The 15,050-nt window shown below is 46.1% G+C and overlaps 1 protein-coding gene across 1 annotated transcript; it reads left to right on the top strand.

The window, feature by feature from the left end:
- Positions 1-1,953: 1,953 nt before the first annotated feature.
- STAR (steroidogenic acute regulatory protein) lies at positions 1,954-14,480 on the top strand. Its single transcript, XM_043990016.1, has 7 exons — positions 1,954-2,017; positions 4,611-4,724; positions 5,078-5,205; positions 9,564-9,722; positions 10,776-10,960; positions 12,335-12,428; positions 14,367-14,480. Exons 1-7 carry the CDS (start codon positions 1,954-1,956, stop codon positions 14,478-14,480), a joined length of 858 nt encoding a protein of 285 aa, XP_043845951.1.
- The last annotated feature ends 570 nt before the right edge of the window (positions 14,481-15,050 follow it).

Genomic DNA, 15,050 nt, shown 5'->3' with positions numbered 1-15,050 from the left:
CTGGTGGAGGGCTTCCCTGCTTATCTGTGGTCACTTCCAGTGAAGGGTGTTCACTTTCAGTACCTGCAGAAGCAGTTGCCAGGTTGCATCTGCAGAGAGTTGATCAGGAAGCAGGGGCTAGAGGACACTGCTGCTCCCAAGGTGTCATTTCCAGGGCAGTCGAGCTTACCTGCCTATGAGGGGCTGGTCTTGGTGATGAAGGTGGGCCCCTTCACTGGGATTGCTCCCCTTAGAGACGGTTGGACACTCCCAATGAAGGATGAGCAAATTAGCATCTGCAGAAGCAGCTGCCAGGTTGCCTCTCTACAGGGGTTGCTTCCTGGGGTGGGGTGGGGTGATCTGGGGGTGTTGCTATTCCCAGGGTTTGGAGGTTCAGGGTCTTAGACTGACTCTATCCAGGCCTGAGGGGAACAGGTGGTGGAAGTGCTGCCTGTAGTCTGACATCCTGAGAATATGGTAGCTGTTACCCTCCTGGGGCTGTTGGGAGGCACAAACAGGATAATCTATCCAGAGGGCTTTACAAACATGAAATTATTGTGGTGGCCGGGATCAGCTAGGTTCTGCTATCCCTGATATGTCCTGTCCATTGCGGTTTTTTGGGGGAGGGGGAACAGTGAGGGTTAAGTGACTTGCCCAGGGTCACACAACTAGTAAGTGTCAAGTGTCTGAATCCATATTTGAACTCAGGTCCTTCTGAATCCAGGGCCGGTGCTTTATCCACTGCGCCACCTAGCTGCCCCCTTGTCCATTGCCTTTTCAGGGGTCCTGTTTATCCCTGGGAGTTTCACTCTGGACCTCCCAAGCTCGGAGAAAAATGAGTTTCCACCAAAGAGAAGTAAATAGGAAACTGAGGTCTAATACAGGCCTTGGGATCATAGAGGTTATATAGACCTAGAGCTGGCTGGGATCTTAGTGGCCAATCTAGTTCAATTTCCCTCATTTTGCAATTAAGGAAACTGAGGATCAGAAAAGATGTGTTGGGGCAGCTAAGTGGTGCAGTGGATAGAGTACTGGTCCTGGAGTCAGGAGGACCTGAGTGTAAATCTGGCCTCAGACACTTACTAGCTATGTGACCTTGGCAAGTCACTTAACTCCAACTGCTGCCACCCCTCCCTCCCCCCCAAAAAAAAACCCAAAGAAAAGAAAAGAAAGAAAGCAAGAAAGAAAACTGTCTTGCCCCAAATCGTCCAAGTAGTAAGCACCATTCAAAGCCATGTCCTCTGGCTCCAGAGCCAATGTGCCTTTCCATTGTCCTACACTGTACATAGCAGGAGCTGGATGGGTGTGTGTTAAGTGAATGAATGAAATCTCCAGAAGCAGCAGAGAAACTGGTCTAGAAAGAACGCCTGAGGGGCAGTGAGGAAAAAGGCAAGGGAGCCAGGAAGCAGAAGGTCCCGACTTTGTAACTGACTAGCTTTGACCTTGGGCAGGTCACCTCCCTTCTCTGGGCCTCAGTGTATCTATCTGTCAAACTAAGGGTTTGGGTCTCTCCCAGCTTTATCATTCTGTGTTCTAACTCTCTATATCTGAAGGTTCTTTCCATCTCAAACATTCTAGCTCTAGCAGTGGGCCAAGAGCCTGGGAGACAGGATCCCTTCTGAGGGGAACAGCTTACACCTCCAGGCTTGATCTGCGTGGCTTCCCCTCATCCCCATCACCTTAGTTCCTGCTTCCCTGGTCACAGCCACAAGCTGCAACTGCAGCTGCAATTGCGGGAGTCCCCCCTCCCCTTTCCCTCCCCCTTCCCTGCCCAAGTATCTCAGTGAAGCAATGCCTCTCTAGCCTTGACCCCTTCCTTCCCTCCGTGAATAATGATCCCTTTATCTCCTGTTGATGGTGCTGCAACCTTCAGCTGCGGGCATTTAAGAAGGAGAGCCCAGGGGACTCAAAGAGCAACTGCTGGACCTTGACAGGCCAAGAAAGCTGTGGCTGCCCCAGCTGCCCAAGGGAACAATGCTTCTGGCTACTTTTAAACTGTGTGCTGGGAGCTCCTATAGGCATTTGCGGAACATGAAGGGTGAGGACTCTGGGCTGCTGGGACTGGGACCTTTTTGAGGAAGGACCTGGGGTTCTTAGATAGTGGGGTGCCTCAGGAAGAACACTTGACTAGGAGAGAGACAGGGAACCCCGGGACTGTAACACCAATCAGCTTGGCAAATTCACTTGATTTCACTAAGCCTCCCTTTCCTCCTTTATTAAAGGAGGAAGGGATTCTCCCGTGGATGCAGATGTTTCTGGGGGTGGTCAAGGAGGATTTGAAAAAGGAGGTAGTCCTAAAGTGGAGGCAGAGGAGGAAGAGAAGGAGGGGAAAGAAGATGGAGTGGGAGAGTGGGAGATTAAAAAAATAATGACGACTATGGCAGGGAGTAGGAATGTTATCTTTCACTGCCTGCCTTTGGTTCCATGTACTGGTACCCATGCCAGAAGCAGCTGGCCTCTCTCTGGCCCAGACCTGACCCTCATGGGAGGTGATGCGGCAGCCACGAATGGACCCAGATGATGCCCTCAGTTACACCCAAGTTAGTCACCAGGTAGATTTTGGTACCTCCATCAGTGGGGTTTCTGAAATGAGGTAGATATCACTTTTCTCTCTCTACTTCTAGCTCAACGTTCTCATCCTTGGGGAGATATGTTCTAAAATCCAGAAAGTCAGGGAGAGGTAGGACAGAGGTATTACCAGAAACCCAAATAAGTTGGGGAAGCAGGAAGGCAGGCTGGATCTGAGTTCAAATATTACACCTGGCACTTACTAGCTATGCAACCATAGACAGATCCTCTAACCTGTTTCCTCATCTGCAAAACAGGAATAATGAGAAGCCTGTTAACTCCTTCAGGGCTGCTATGAAGTGCTAACGACATGACATAACCTGTACAAAGTATTTTGCAAGCTTTCAACGTCAAGGGGTTTGGGGTTGTTTGTTTTGTTTGTTTGTTGTTTTAAACTAAGGAGACACCTGAGCTGGAGAAAGAAGATTCATTTCCCCCTTGCCTTTAGATAGTTTTCCCCTCTCTCTGCCAGCATGGCTCTTACCTCCCTCTAAAGTCTCAAGCCCAAGGATTGCTGGTCATTTTAATAGAGTATATAGCCTCCGTCCCTGCTTCCTGAGTGTCTCAGGACTGGGACCTGGTTCTCTGAGCACAGGTTCTGGTTTCCAGGGTCCCTGAACCTCCTGGATGTTGAGGATGACCATCAAAGAGCAACTTCAATCTTTGAAGATACCAAGGTCACCCTGGCTGTTTGTAATCTCAGGGAGAGGGGGAGACAGAGATGTAGATGGGAAGTGAGGCAGCAGGAATCACAGGGATGCTTGGACAGGTGGTCAAGAGGAAGATCTAATAGGAAAACTGTTCACAGGCAGTTTGTATAGGTTTTGAGTTACTAAAATATAGCTGCTCTGGCTGGGAGGGAGCACAAGATCCAAGGAGCAAGTCTCTTATTGAGTTCATTATCCAAACTCTGTTCCCAAAGAAGTGATGGGGAAGTTCTTGGCTTTCAATGCCCTCATTGCTTAGATCTGTCTTGTTTTTCACTTGACCCTTGATCCCAATCATTGGGCTTCATGCCCAGAGTGATCTGAAGATTGAAAGGGGAATTTTCAGAAAGCATCTGGTCCAGCCCTTGGCTGCCAAGGGCAGAGTAATTCAAGATTGTAGTCTGTGATGGTTCTTCCTTAGGCAGTGGGGTATAGTGGAGATAGCGATGGAGACCAGGTGGAAGCCTGAAGATGTGTCCTTCTGCAAGTCATATCACTTCTCAGTTTTCCTATTCCCCATTCATAAAAGGAAGGGATTGAGAGTCAGGAAGATCAAAGGATGCTAGGCTCAGACACTGCTCTATCCTAAGCAAGTCACTTAAACTTTCTGAGCCTCAGTCTTATCTGTCAAATGGGGATAATATAACACCTACTTAAGAAAGTTTTCCTGAGGACTAAATGGGATAATGAAATAAAGCACTTTATAAACTTTTTTTTTCAACTTGGAACACACTTTTATTTTGGATGTCAGGATAGGATGAAAGAAGATGGATAATAGAATAAATATCATGGGGAGGGAATAGGATGGAAGGGAAACAGTTAACAATAGTAATCATAAAAAAGAGAAACGGGGGAAAATAATTTTGGATGTCAGTCTGGTGGGTCCATAAAAGCTGGTCAGTAACAACCAGGGGAAACACCTGGGGTCAGGAACTGGGGAAGGGGCCTTGTCATTGGGTGGAAAGAGAGGGAGAGGCTAAGGAAGACCTTGGCTGGGACAGGGCACAGACCCAGGCTGTGGGGCCTCCCAAAGGGAAGAATAAGCCAAGTGCATGCTGAAGCTGCCACCCTATATAAACTTTTTTTGTTTTTTTGTTTGTTTGTTTGTTTTTGTCCTTTTTTTGGTGAGGCAATTGGGTTTAGGTGACTTGCCCAGGGTCACACACCTACTAAGTGTTAAGCATCTGAGGCTGGATTTGAACTCAGGTACTCCTGACTCCAGGGCCAGTGCTCTATCCACTGCGCCACCTAGCTGCCCCCATATATACTTTTAAAGTCCTATGTAAGTATCGATGATGTTGATGTCTGAGGTTTGTTTCAGCCTTAATATTCTCTTCTCCCTCCTCTTCTCCAAAGGTCTAAGGCAGCAGGCTCTCATGGCCATCAGCCAAGAACTGAGCAAGAGGGCCCTAGGAGGCCCAACACCTAGCACATGGATCAACCAGGTTCGCCGTCGGAGTTCCTTGCTCAGTAAGTGCTGGGGCTTCAGAAATCTCACCGGCTGTAGGAAAAAGGCCCCCCAGTCTTAATCTAGGTATCCAGGTGGCTTCCTCCTGTTCCTTATCCTTGTGGGATTTCCGACCAGGGAAGATGACAAGCTGGTTTCCTAGAACTGATCAGCCCGCCTCCCCCAACCCAGTATCCTTCACATTTTGTTGTTACCTGTCTCTCCCTACTTGCATGTTGGAACCTGATTATTTGGAGGAGTTTGAGGCTTCAGAGAACTAACCGATGAAAGCTAATGGGAATTGGAAGCAAGGGACCTGGGGGAGATCACTGGGATTCTGCCTTCTTCAAGGGGCCATTTTGCCTATAACCCCCAGGCTCTCGGCTGGAAGAAAGCCTCTACAGCGACCAGGACATGGCCTATCTACGACAGGGGGAGGAGGCCATGCAGAAAGCCCTTGGCATCCTTGGCAATCAGGATGGTTGGAAGAGTGAGACTGAACGGGTAAGGATGTGCCTTTTTTCCTATCTGTAGACATCCTTCAAAGCCTGCCTGAAACCCCGCTCATCTCTTCCCTGATTAAGGATAACCTCCTCGGCTGAGCTCCTAGAGCACTGGTTAGCGGTACCATCCATGTCAGTCAACAAGGGTCAGGCACTGTGATAAGACCTACAGATACAAAAAAGGGCAGAGGGAAGACAGTTCTGACCCCAAGGAGCTTCCATTGATGTGGTCCTTAAATGTAGAGAAGGGGCAGCTAGGTGGCGCAGTGGATAAAGCACCAGCCCTGGATTCAGGAGTACCTGAGTTCAAATCCGGCCTCAGACACTTAACACTTACTAGCTGTGTGACCCTGGGCAAGTCACTTAACCCCAATTGCCTTACCGAAAAAAAAAAAATGTAGAGAAGCAGTTTGGTGTGGAAAGGGCACTGGATTTAGATTCAGAGAACCTGGATTAGAATCCCAACTCTGACGTTTACTAGCAGTATGACATTCAATTAATAACTTAACTTCTCTGGGCCTCAGTTTTTTTATCTACGAACTGAGTGTTTACTAAGTCACTTTTAGGGAACTGACCGGGGGCAGCTAGGTGGTGTAGTGGATAAAGCACCAGCCCAGATTCAGGAGTACCTAAGTTCAAATTTGGCCTCAGATGCTTAACAGTTACTAGCTGTGTGACCCTGGGCAAGTCACTTAACCCTCATTGCCTAAAAAAAAAAAAAAAAAAAGGAAGTGACTGGAAAGTCCCATGGTAGAGAATTGGAACACAGGTTTCATAGTGGACCTCAGGATTTAGAGCTGGAAGGGCCCTTATAGATCATTTAGGCCAGAGCTTCTCTCTCTCTCTCTCTCTCTCTCTCTTTTTTTGGTGGGGCAATTGGGGTTAAGTGACTTGCCCAAGGTCACACACCTAGTAAGTGTCAAGTGTCTGAGGCCAGATTTGAATTCAGGTCCTCCTGAATCCAGGGCTGGTGCTTTATCCACTGCACCACCTAGCTGCCCCTAGGGCAGAGCTTCTTAACCTGGGCCCCCTAGATTCTTTTTTATGATCCCCTTGGGGAGGTCTTAGATAGATTTCAGGGGGTCCATAAACTTGAATGGGGAAAAAATTTAATATTTTCATTACATTCTAACTGAAATTTAGCATTATTTCTGATTATGAATTTTTTAAAAGTATTTTGAGGAGCCCATGACATGAAAAATATTAAGAACTTCTGATTTAATGTCATTTTACAGATAAGGAAACTGAGACCCAGAGAGGGCAAGCTAGTTAGTGGCAGAGCTGGGACTTTTTTTTTCTTTTTGGTCTTTGTATCTCCAGTGCCTAACACGGTGTCTAGTACACGACTTAATAAATGTCTTTTGGGATGAATAAACTCTGAGCTTATAGATGAGGAAACTGAACAACTTTGCCTGAGATCATACAGTAAATTACTCATTGTGGTGGGTTCTTTTTTCTCCTGTAACATCATGCTGTTTATGTGTTCCTTCCTATTCTACCAATAGGGAACACTTGATTTCCCACTCTGAGCAGTGCCAGAATTAGTACTCAGAGCCCCATGTAAATCTGGTTAAAATTGGCTAAGATTGCCTTCCCTGAGCCCAATGGTTATTCCTACTTCCCATAACTGAAAACTACTCAACTTTTTGATCACCAGTAGAAGCATTATTTGGGGAGGGAGATAGGGATGGAGGGAGGGTAATGATAGGTCATATTCCTAAAGCACTAGAAGGTTTACCAAGGCCTTTTGTTATTCTAATCTGGATGTGCATAGGTTTCCTCTTTCTTTCTTTCTTTCTTTCTTTCTTTCTTTCTTTCTTTCTTTCTTTCTTTCTTTCTTTCTTTCTTTCTTTCTTTCTTTCTTTCTTTCTTTCTTTCTTTCTCTTTCTTCCTTCCTTCCTTTCTTTTTCTTCTTTCCTTCTTCCTTCCTTCTTTCCTTTCTTTTGATGAGGCAGTTGGGGTTAAGTGACTTGCCCAGGGTCACACAGGGGGTAGTTAGTGTCAAGTGTTTGAGACTGGATTTGAACTCAGGTCTTCCTGACTCCCAGGACCAATACTGTATCCACTGTGCCACCTAGCTGCCCCAATGTTTCCACTTTCCAAACAAAGAGTCACTCTGAGGTTCAGAGGCTGAGCCCAGTCACAGAGCTCAGAAATGCTTAGGGGCCATATGATGTGGTGGCAAGAGTGCTGAGCTTCCAGTTGGGAGAGACTTGGGTTTGAACCCCATCTCTAGTCCTTACTAGCCAAATGACCAGGCTATGAGCAAGTCAGTTAACCCCAACAAACTTCATTTTCTCAGCAACCAACTAGGAAATAACACCAATAGTCCCTACCTCGCAGGGCTATCATTGGGGTCAAAGATAATCTATGCAAGATGCTTGGCAAACCTTAATTATATTAATTCCATTTGCAGTTGCCATTTCTTTTTTTGTTTGTTTGTTTGGGTTTTTTTTGCGGAGCAATGGGGGTTAAGTGACTTGCTCAGGGTCACACAGCTAGTAAGTGTCAAGTGTCTGAGGCAAGATTTGAACTCAGGTACTACTGAATCCAGGGCCGGTGCTTTATCCACTGCGCCACCTAGCTGCCCCCAACAGTTGCCATTTCTACCATACGAGAGTGGATTTGCAACTTTTGGTCAAGTTTTCCACTCCATTAATCACTTTCCCAAACTTTCTGGGTAATTAGACAATGTAGACTTGGACTCCTCACTCCTGGTTGTTTGGGGGATGCTAATCAACATCTCCCCTAGTAATGCAGGACATCTCTCTCAAAGAACTCTATGAGTGAGCCACCAAGGTCAAACTCTGGCCTTCTCAGATGTGCCTGTACCCAGTGATAACAATCTCATTAGCATCATCTTGTGGAGGCCATTGATGTTATCACCAGTTGCATGCTTCCTCATGATCTCATTCTTCTTTGCCACCCTAGGAGAAGGGGGAAGGGATCTGGAAGATGAGGAAACTCACCCAATTAAGTCAGAATTAGGAATCCACCTCAGGGTCCCACAATCTGAGCTCAAAGGGGCTTTAAAGGCTCTCTAGCCCCACCCATGCCTACCATCCCCTTGACAGCACCCCCACAAATGTTGATTTGGCCTCGAAAGAGGAAGAGCCTCATGCACCCAATCTGCCTCTGACTTCGGACACATTACAGATTATTCTTAGTTATGTCCTCTAGGGCCAAGCAGAATAAATCCAATCCTTCTTCCACAGGACAGGCCTTCAGAATCAAGTCCTCAGGATCAAAGCTTTGGAGCTGAAAGCAATCTTGGAGGCTGTGACACTAACTCCCTCATTTTAGAGTTAAAGAAATGGAGGGCTAGGGGCGGCTAGGTGGCACAGTGGATAAAGCACCGGCCCTGGATTCAGGAGTACCTGGGTTCAAATCTGGCCTCAGACACTTGACACTTACTAGCTGTGTGACCCTGGGCAAGTCACTTAACCCCCATTGCCCTGCAAAAAAAAAAAAAAAAAAAGAAATCGAGGGCTAGAGAAATCAAATGACTGGCCCAGGGTCACATAGCTAGTGTCTGAGGTGGCACTTGAACCCAGGTCTTTCTGACTCTAAACTCAACCACTGAGCCATGGTGCTTTTCTTCATCTTCCATCCTAAGTCTTTGCTTGGACAGGCTGAACTTCAGCTGGTCATGGGGCCTGATCTTCAGGCCTTATGCCATATTAGATACTTATATTAGACATCATTATTAATAATGATCATTATTCTTCCTAAAATATACTATCTAGAATGGAACACAATACCTTCTTATGTGCTCTGATCAGGGCAGAGTAGAATGAGGCTTTTAGGATACTTACTATGTTATCTCACTGCCATTCAAGATCTCATTAGGGTGTTGTTGGTTTTTTTGGTTTTTTGTTTGTTTGTTTTTTGTGGGGCAATGAGGGTTAAGTGACTTGCCCAGGGTCACACAGCTAGTAAGTGTAAAGTGTCTGAGGTTGAATTTGAACTCAGGTCCTCCTGAATCCAGGGCCAATGCTTTATCCACTGTGCCATCTAGCTGCCCCCTCATTAGCTTTCTTCATCTCCATCTTTCAGTTCTGTCTTGGCTCAATATCAGGAAAACTCGGACAACTAGAATTGTCCTAAATTGGAATGAGCCCCTTTCTAAAGGAAGATGACAGACAACTTATCTCTGGAAAACAACTTATCTCTGCTTTAGATGAGGATTTGGGCTGGAGGACCTTTTGAAGCCTCTTCCAACTCTTTGATATTCTCTCATTCTCTTGTTCCTGTCCATTGCTTTTATCTATGCTGCTTGTCTGGAACTGCTATGAACCCATGGGTAGAAGGGATTTCTTCCCACATGTTACTTCAGCTCTCCCATCTTTCACCAAACAGGCAAATGGAGACAAAGTGATGAGTAAGGTGGTCCCAGATGTGGGCAAAGTGTTTCGGCTGGAGGTGGTGGTGGACCAGCCCATGGAGAGGCTTTATGAGGAATTAGTAGAACGAATGGAAGACATGGGTGACTGGAACCCTAATGTCAAGGAGATCAAGGTGAGGTGATGTTCGTATCTATCCTTTAAAGCCCAACAAAGATGCTAACTTCCCAACTCCTCCTTCCCTAATCTCTCATGTCTAAGAACCTTCCCCTTTAACCCACAGTTCACTTTTTGAACCTTTGCATTATCATTTTGTGTCCTTCACTAAAAGCTTCCAATGCCTCATCTTGGTGGGGAAGTAAGCTTGGCTACTCAGAGGACACGGTGGGCTACAAGGTGGGGTAGATCCTACCAAGCAGATCTCTGGGTATGGGCCAGAAGAACAGTATTTGTTTGTGGTTTGAGCACCAACCTAATTAAACATATAGTGGTTCACCACCAAGGTGTATATTTCAGCCATAGCAATTCTTGAAGACCATATAATGAAGCATAGAAAATTTATGATCTTTATTAGTTAGAGGCAATATTAATTAGATCTTGGAGGAGTCAAGTTTCTTGTGCATGTGTCATCTTCCCCTACTAGACAGCCAGCTCTGTAGGGTGGAGACTGTGTCTCCTCTATACTTTGTCTCCATCAACACAGTGTCCTACACACAATAGGAAGTCAAGTTTTTGATTGTGAGGTGAGGTGGGGCAGGGGAGGGCCGGGAAGGTGATGAAGAAATCTGTAACAACCCTCTCTGAAGTTTGAGCCTATGAGCCCTTCTTTTCCATCCTTCTTACCAGTGACTTCCTTCCTTCCTTCCTTCCTTCCTTCCTTCCTTCCTTCCTTCCTTCCTTCCTTCCTTCCTTCCTTCCTTCCTTCCTTCCTTCCTTCCTTCCTTCCTTCCTTCCTTCCTTCCTTCCTTCCTTCCTTCCTTCCTTTCTTTCTTTCTTTCTTTCTTTCTTTCTTTCTTTCTTTCTTTCTTTCTTTCTTTCTTTCTTTCTTTCTTTTCTTTCTTTTTTGCACGGCAATGAGGGTTAAGTAACTTGTTCAGGGTCACACAGCTAGTAACTGTGAAGTGTCCGAGGCCAAATTTGAACTTAGATTCTTCTGTATCCAGAGCCGGTGCTTTGTCCACTGTGCCATCTAGCTACCCTAGTGACTAATTTTTTTGTGCCTGAGAAGGTCCTGCAGAAGATTGGGAAGGACACGATCATCACTCACGAGACTGCCGCTGAGATACCAGGCAACATTGTAGGGCCCCGAGACTTTGTGAGTGTGCGGTGTGCCAAGCGTCGGGGTTCCACTTGTGTGCTGGCCGGCATGGCTACCCACTTTGGGGATATGCCTGAGCAGAAGGGTGTCATCAGGTAATTGCTATGAGGCTTAAAGACCTGATTCACTAGTTCCTCAGCTTCTAAATTCTCTTCCCAAGAGCCATTTCTTTTGTTAATGGTCCTGGATACAACTTGACCTGGAGACATACAATAGCTGTTGAGTAAGTAGTGCTCAGAAGTTCTCATGCCATATTAGTTCCCTTCCTTCTCAAAACCTCTTTTGCAAAACAAAAACAAATCAAAATCCACAAAGATTCTTTCCATTGTTTCCCAAAGAGGGAAACCAAGACAGAAAGAGACCAGAATGAGGACTACAGGTATATAGGTTTAGAGCTAGAAAAGCCCTTAAAGGAAATTTAGTTAAAAACCCCTCATTTTACACATAAGGAAACTGAGGCTGAGAGCTTAAGTGATCTGCCCAAGTTTATAAAGGTATATTAAGTCCCCAGAGCCAGAATTGAAATTCAGACCCTTTGGCCCCAAATCCAGTGCTCTTAGAGTTGTACCATGCCAAAACCTGCTCTGACCCTCTTTCAAAGTATAACAAATTCATTTCCCTATTTAAAGCTAAGTAAGGACCACTAAAAAAACCAAGAGCTGGGAGGTGGTGGAGCTTCAGGTACTGGCATAACCTGTAGAAACTGTCAAAAATAGCTTCTGGGATGGGGGCAGCTAGGTGGTATAGTGGATAAGGCACTGGCTCTGGATTCAGGAGCACCTGAGTTCAAATCCAGCCTCAGACACTTGACACTTACTAGCTGTGTGACCCTGGGCAAGTCACTTAACTCTCATTGCCCTGCCCCTCCCCCCCCCCAAAAGCTTCTGGGATGGACAGAGCTCTTGGCCTAGTCAGGAAGACCTAAGTTCAAATGCGGCCTCAGACATTTACCAGCTGTGTGAGGCTGGGCAAGTCATTTAACCCTGTTTGCCTCAGTTTCCTCATCTGTAAGATGAGCTGGAGAAGGAAATGGCAAACCACTCCAGTATCTTTGTGAAGAAAACCCCAAATGGGGTCATGGAGAGTCAGACAAGACCAAAACAACTGACAACAAAAAAAATGACAATAATTATAGCAGCCAATCATAACCTAGTGCCTGGCACACAGTAGGCACTATATAAATACTATCTATTTGCATTAGGATTCTTATTTTTTTTTGTTTTGTTTTTGCGGGGCAATGGGGGCTAAGTGACTTGCCCAGGATCACACAGCTAGTAAGTGTCAAGTGTCTGAGGCCAGATTTGAACTCAGGTCCTCCTGAATCCAGGGCTGGTGCTTAGTCCACTGCGCCACCTAGCTGCCCCCCATTAGGATTCTAATGATCTAATATAGCAATGCTACCAGGTACTGTTTAAGAGACTGGAACTGTGAGCTCTCATCATATGACTTTGATTCTGCTCATCCCCTAGAGCTGAGCATGGTCCCACCTGCATGGTTCTCCACCCTGTGACTGGAAACCCCTCTAAGACTAAACTGACCTGGCTGCTCAGCATTGACCTCAAGGTGAGTGGTGGGAGGGTAGTAGGAAGGGATATTATTTGAAGCTCAGCCTGAGGGGCTTTCTTTTCTGCCCACCCAGCTATTCTACTAGGAGCTCTATTCTTACCGTCCAGATAGATCAAGTCCTGCCTCGTTCTCTTCTCTAATTGCCCTCATATTCTCAGAAGATAAATGGCTTCTCTCTTGGGTTCAGGGACTAGTGGTCCCTAACCACCCACTCACTCTTGCCTCCTTAGAACAATTGATTTTGATGGGTGGAATGCCCTTTCCTTACCAATGGGGGCCAGCTGCATTCCTGGACTCTTACCAGACTAATTCTATCTAGGCCCAGTCACTCATATCCTACCCTCCTACTCAGAATTCTATTCAGACACTTGGTTTGGAATCAGAAGACTTAAGCTTGAGGAGCCAGGTGACCTTGGGCAAATTACTTGTTCTCTTGGAGCTTCAGTTACTCATCTATAAAACAGAGGTCTGTATTCCCTTCCTCATAAGGTTGTTGCGAAGAAAGCACATTGTGAACTTTAGATCACACTCTAGAAGTGAGCCATAGCATAGCATATTTTTGTATGTACATTTCTCCTATCTCTCTCACTTGAGAACACATAATCTTTGGTTTTTTGATTTTGGACAATGGGGGTTAAGTGACTTGGCCAGGGTCACACGGTTAGTAAGTATCTGAGGCTGAATTTGAACTCAGCGGGGCAGCTAGGTGGCACAGTGGATAGAGCACTGGCCCTGGAGTCTGGAGTACCTGAGTTCAAATCCAGCCTTAGACACTTAACACTTACTAGCTGTGTGACCCTGGGCAAGTCACTTAACCCCAATTGCCTCACTAAAAAAAAAAAAAATCACAATGAATTTGAACTCAGGTCTTCCTGCCCCCAGGGCTGGTGCTCCATCCATCGTACCACTTAGCTGCCCCAGAGAACAGATCATCTTCAAAGACAGGGGCTCTATTCTGTTATGTTTTCACCTATCATATTATCACATGTATATACATTTTAACAACTTAGAATTATGGGGTATCCATGGGATGTATTCTTAGAGGTCAGTTAGGGTGACAGGACTTAGATTTGGAAAGAAATCTAGCCAGCCCAACTGCCTCACGTTGCAAAGGAGGAAACTAAAGGCCTAACTTTTCCAAGTCCCCAGAGGCAGGGAATAGCAAGTCCAACTTTCCTCACCCAATAAGTACACCCCCAAATTCTTTTTTTTTTTTTTAATTTTTCGTTGGTTTTTTTTTTTTTTTTTGCAGGGCAATGGGGGTTAAGTGACTTGCCCAGGGTCACACAGCTAGTAAGTGTCAAGTGTCTGAGGCCGGATTTGAACTCAGGTACTCCTGAATTCAGGGCTGGTGCTTTAACCACTAAACCACCTAGCCGCCCCCACACCCCCAAATTCTTAAGAGATCTTTAGCAGCAGCTGGCAGGTACACTGGGCCTCTCAAGCCTATAAGACCTGAGTTCAAATGTGACCTGCCACTATGTGTGACTACGGGCAAATCATTTAACCTGCCTGCCTCAGTTTCCTCAACCATAAAATGGGGAGAATAACAGCACCTACCTCCCACTGTTGTGAGGATCAAAGCAGATATTTGTAAAGTGCCTGGCACATTGTAGGCATTTAATAAATGCTTGCTCCCTTCCTCCCTTCCCCGTCTTAAGCAGCTACGTTTTAGACTCTTAGTTTTAGCCATGTCCTTATGAATGTTTTCACTTCAGCTCATGGTTAGTTGGAGAAGAGCAGCCTTGAGGTCTGCAGGAGCAGCATTACAAGCTTCTCTGCTTTCCTGGGTAGCATTCACAGAGCTGAAGGATGGCTGTCCGGAAATCCAATATGCCACATACTGATATGGGGCTTATGGTCAGTGGGACTTGGGGCTTTCTTTTTTGGGATAGTTTGGTTCAAAAGAAACTTTCTACTTGTCTCATGATCCAGGGCTGGCTACCAAAAGCCATCATCAACCAAGTTATGTCGCAGACACAAGTAGAATTTGCCAACCACCTTCGCAAGCACCTGGTCTCCAGCTCCACTTCTGCTGTAAGCTGTTGAAGACTTCCAGAGAGCTCCTATTGATCCCTTAAGCCATTGTTGCCTGAGCACCAGTTAGCAAAAACCCAGCTGGGAAAAGCCTGCGTTAAAATCTCCTTTCTAGACCAGTGGCTAGGAGTAGTGGTGAGAAGGGGTTGGGGGGGTGGGGGTGGGGTGGAGGGAACTGCTTATATAGTATAGCAAACAAGGGCAAAACTTGCTAAGATCATAGATAGCACCAAGAAAACAAGAGCCTTGTCTGCTCCACGTTCACTATCAGGGTGGTGCTGGGACAGGCCAGGTAGAAACGAAGCTAGTCCAAGGCCGCCTAAATCCTCAACTGCTGGGAACATTTACAAATCCTTCTAGCCCCCCTGGGTGAGATTGAAGTAAGGTGCAGATGTGAGCAGAGTCCTGCATTTTGAGTTGAGGCCTTGGGCTTGAATCTCAAGTCTGCTGTTTACTACACGTGTAACCTCAGGCAAATCACTGAATGTCTGGGCCTGTTTTCTCCCCTGTTTAAAAGGGTTTTGGACTAGATGACCTCTTAGGTAGCCAGATCCACTGCATGGGAGGGGAGGGAGACTAAAC

Source organism: Dromiciops gliroides, chromosome 2 (genome assembly GCF_019393635.1).
Source record: "Dromiciops gliroides isolate mDroGli1 chromosome 2, mDroGli1.pri, whole genome shotgun sequence".
NCBI classification, from domain to species: Eukaryota; Metazoa; Chordata; class Mammalia; order Microbiotheria; family Microbiotheriidae; genus Dromiciops; species Dromiciops gliroides.
The sequence above is the reverse complement of the archived record's forward strand: the minus strand, read 5'-3'. Positions and strand labels throughout refer to the sequence as shown.